The sequence below is a fragment of the Myotis brandtii genome, unplaced genomic scaffold (genome assembly GCF_000412655.1).
Source record: "Myotis brandtii unplaced genomic scaffold, ASM41265v1 scaffold328, whole genome shotgun sequence".
Lineage (NCBI taxonomy): Eukaryota > Metazoa > Chordata > Mammalia > Chiroptera > Vespertilionidae > Myotis > Myotis brandtii.
Window position 1 is genome coordinate 5,240,763 of NW_005362626.1, and position 3,766 is coordinate 5,244,528.

General features: G+C 39.3%; 1 protein-coding gene across 1 annotated transcript in view; it reads right to left on the bottom strand.

The window, feature by feature from the left end:
- Nucleotides 1-3,766, bottom strand: part of DNAH5 (dynein, axonemal, heavy chain 5) — a gene marked incomplete at its 5' end in the record, with an annotated part of 180,665 nt that overhangs the window by 103,886 nt on the left and 73,013 nt on the right. Inside the window, 3 exons of the mRNA XM_014543525.1 lie at nucleotides 2,253-2,447; nucleotides 2,764-2,951; nucleotides 3,354-3,532. Coding sequence (XP_014399011.1) covers nucleotides 2,253-2,447; nucleotides 2,764-2,951; nucleotides 3,354-3,532 — 562 coding nt within the window. The remainder of the gene's footprint in view (nucleotides 1-2,252; nucleotides 2,448-2,763; nucleotides 2,952-3,353; nucleotides 3,533-3,766) is intronic.

The following is a 3,766-nucleotide window of genomic DNA, read 5'->3' on the forward strand; positions in this document are numbered from 1 at the left end:
TAGATATATAGATATAGATAGATGATAGATAGATAGATGATAGATAGATAAATAGATAGATAGATAGATAGATAGAGATATATACTCTGCCATTAACAATAGTAAAAAATAAAAAATAAAATGGTTAAGTTGGTAAGTTTAATGTTTCATGTTTTTTACCACACACACAAAAAAATACCTATAGGAAAACGAAACACAAAACCAAAACAAGTATCTGCTAAGGTACCTGGGAGCAGTGTGCATCATTTAGTACTAATCATTTGGAAGATAAATAAATAACGGAGTAAGGGCTACAGGAGTGCAGAAAGATTGAAGTACTGAGAAGAAGAGAGCAGGAGTCAGTGATGTGGGAATTTCTCTACATAGTAAAAAATATTTCTTTTACACAGAAAAGATAAGAATGAGTGAGTAAAGTCTGTAATAAACAGAAGAAACCAAGAATGGTGGTGGCAAAAATAGGGTCAGTCTAACCAGGAAAGCTCAATAGCCAGGATTAGAAGGCTCTGTCTGTGCTTGAACACTCGTAAGGAAAGAACTTTTGAGTGAGAATATAAATTGTAAGTAATAACAAGTAAATTCAAAAAAGTTTGGAATAGAGGCCAGAGTGAGGAGAGGAATCAAAGAGTTACATATGTTAGGGGTGCTATTCAGTTTATTTTTATGCTTATTACAATATATAATTATTCAGCATATGCTTTTAGTAATTTTTACTTATATATTCTAGAAATTTATGATATGATCCCTGCCTCCTGGTCTTTGTACCTTTGTGTGATCTTACCCCTTGAGCGTAGGCAGGATCTGTGATTTGCTTCTAACCAATAGAAAACAGCAAAGGTGACAGGTTGCATACGGTTATATGTACATGATTATGTGGTCATATTACATAAGATTTGTGATGGTTAATTTTATGTGTCAGCTTGACTCGGTCATGAAATGCTCAGCGAGCTGATTAAACATTATTTCTGGTGAGGGTGTTTCTGAAAGAGATTAACATTTGACTTTATGGACTAAGTACAGTAGATGGCCCTCCCTAATGTAGGCGGGCACCATCCAACCCATTGAAGACTGGAGGAACCCATTGGATTCACCCTCTTCATCCTCTCTGCGTAACTGCTAAGCTGGGATATCTACCTCCTGCCCTCGGTAACTCCTAGTTTCTGGTCTTCAGACTGAGATTGGAATCTACACCATCAACCCTTCAAACTATACCTCCAGCCTTCCTGGGCCACCTCTTGTAGACAGCATATCGTGGGACTTTCCAGCTTCCATAACTGTGTGAGGCAATGCCTTATAATAAATCTTTTTATATAGAAACATATATACCCTATGGTTCTGCTTCTATGAAGAATCCTGACTAATATAAGATTGTAGCACTCATCTTGCTAGAGCCTCTTTCCCGTGCTGACTTGGAGAAAGCAAATGGCCATGTTGAAGAAACCCAGGTAGCAAAGAACAGCACACAGCCTGTGGGGACTGAAAGTGGCCTTCTCCAGCCAACAGCCAGAAAGAATCCCTCAAGGAAAATAATTCTGCCAACAACATGAGTGAGTTTGGGAGTAGATCTGTACCCAGTCAAGCATCAGATGAAACCACAGCCCCAGCCAACACCTGACTGCAGCCTTGTTTGACTTTAAACAGAGGACCCAACCACGTTGTGCCAGGACTCCTGACCCACAGAAAGTGTGAGATAGTAAATACATATTGTTCTCCCTATAGTAATTTTGTGGACATTATGACACAGCAATAGATAACTAATACAAAAGTAATAAATGATTAATTGTGTGCCTCTTAACTCTGAAATCCCATGAAGTCAGAATCTGCTACTCCAAACAGTGCAGGAAATTGGCAAAGAAGTTAATACAGACAAATAGCAAAGCTTGGCCAAATACTTGAATGAGCTTGAAAGTAAAGAAGGTGAAAAGAGTAAATGATTGAAAGGTTGCTGAAAACCATAAGAACACATAACACATATTATGATAAATGTATAGGTGGGTGGATAAAGAGAAAATATTAATATCTATAATCAGTCCAGATAGTACTTACTTCATTTCTATGTCATAAACATTAATTTCTTTAAATGTACTTCTTAATAAGACTATGCATACAAAATTATTTTTATAATGTACAACTTTCTACTTTATATCAATAAGGTATCTGTCAACAACCCTAGCCTACAATTTTTCAAAATGAAAACATTTCACTGAATAGGAAAATGAAACTTGCATACATAGAAAAACTTCAGAATGTCACACCTGCTTAGAAAGCTGCTCTTCACATAGCTTGTAGAGCGTGAAAAACTTCCTGGCCAAAACAATGTTGTCAATGAAGCCGCAGCTAGCCAACTTCACCCTTATGATAATCTGACGGTCAGGGACCATCATGGCCACGGAGCGGAAGTTAATCTTCAAGTTTTCGGGGAGTTCCTGCCGCCCAGCATAGCCAGGATTCTACACAAAATAAAACCCTAGGATGAATGATATGATCATGGGGCAAGCAGCATACATCAGTAGGACATTAAAAGATCCATTATGTACACACCACAAACCTGGAATGACAACCAGAGAATTCATTTACCTATCTCCCTCGCCTTTTCCCTGAAGAGATTAACTGGTGAGTTGTTAATATGAGCTTTAACTCCAAAGGCTTTCAACCAGGAGTGAAAGTTACAATCCCAGTTTCCATTCATGGAAAGTAGGTGACATATGACCAAGGAGATATATGAAACCTGTGACAAGAGGCAGAAATTCAGTAGAGCTTCCTTACCATGGTTAGAAAAAGTCCAAATTCAGGGTTCATAGTCACTCTATCTCCATCAGTAAAAATAAAAGATGTCTTATGCTCCTTTTTGCATGTCAAAATAATGGAAATTTGCTGGGCTGCAACTGAGAGAACTGGTAGATCGATACGATTAAATTCATCAAAACAACCCCAGGATCCAGACTGTGCCAGTCCTTAGCAAGGAAACAGAATGGAATGGAAAATCCAATTAGTATGCAATTTTTGGAAAGCCAAGGAAAAGGACATTACGCAGCTGCCAAGACAAGCCAGACATAAGCTGGTTGCAAACATAAAGGGGAACAAACAGATCATGCATAGAGTGCCCGCAAAATAGCTCACAGTGTGGCGTTTTCTCTGTAACACCCAACCTGCAGTGATAAAGAAGCATTACGAAAGGCCAGTGGCATTGACAGTTGATCCACTCAACACTGCTAAGATTCAGATTTTCCAAAAAGAGTTACAACGTGTAACAATGACCCTAAAATGAAGCCAATTATTGAAATATCAATCTTAACCTATTCCACCTTAAATGAAATTTCTCATCAGATAAAAGAAAAGAAAAACATAACCTTCACCTTTAAAAATCCGTCCAAGCCCTCGGAAATCCATCTGGTCCGAACAATTGAAAACCACAACATATTTCCCAAGACATCGTCCCATATCCTTGGTGGTTTCTGTTTTGCCCGTTCCTGCAGGTCCAGCGGGGGCTCCTCCCATGCTCATTCCCAGAGCCTGGGCCAACGTGATGTAACACCTTGAGGGGTAGAGACAGCACTGGAACCAAAGCACTGGCATCTAGAACATATTCTGAAACACCGCAGTGAAATGAAACCCGTGCAAGATTTAAAGAAGAATAAGGAGGAGGAGGAGGAGGAGGAAGGAGGAGGAAGTGAAGAAGAAAAGAGGAGATGAAGGAGGGAGGAGGAGAGAGGAGGAGGAGGAGGAGAAAGAGGATGAGGAGGAGAAGGAAGAGGAGGAAGAGAAGGAA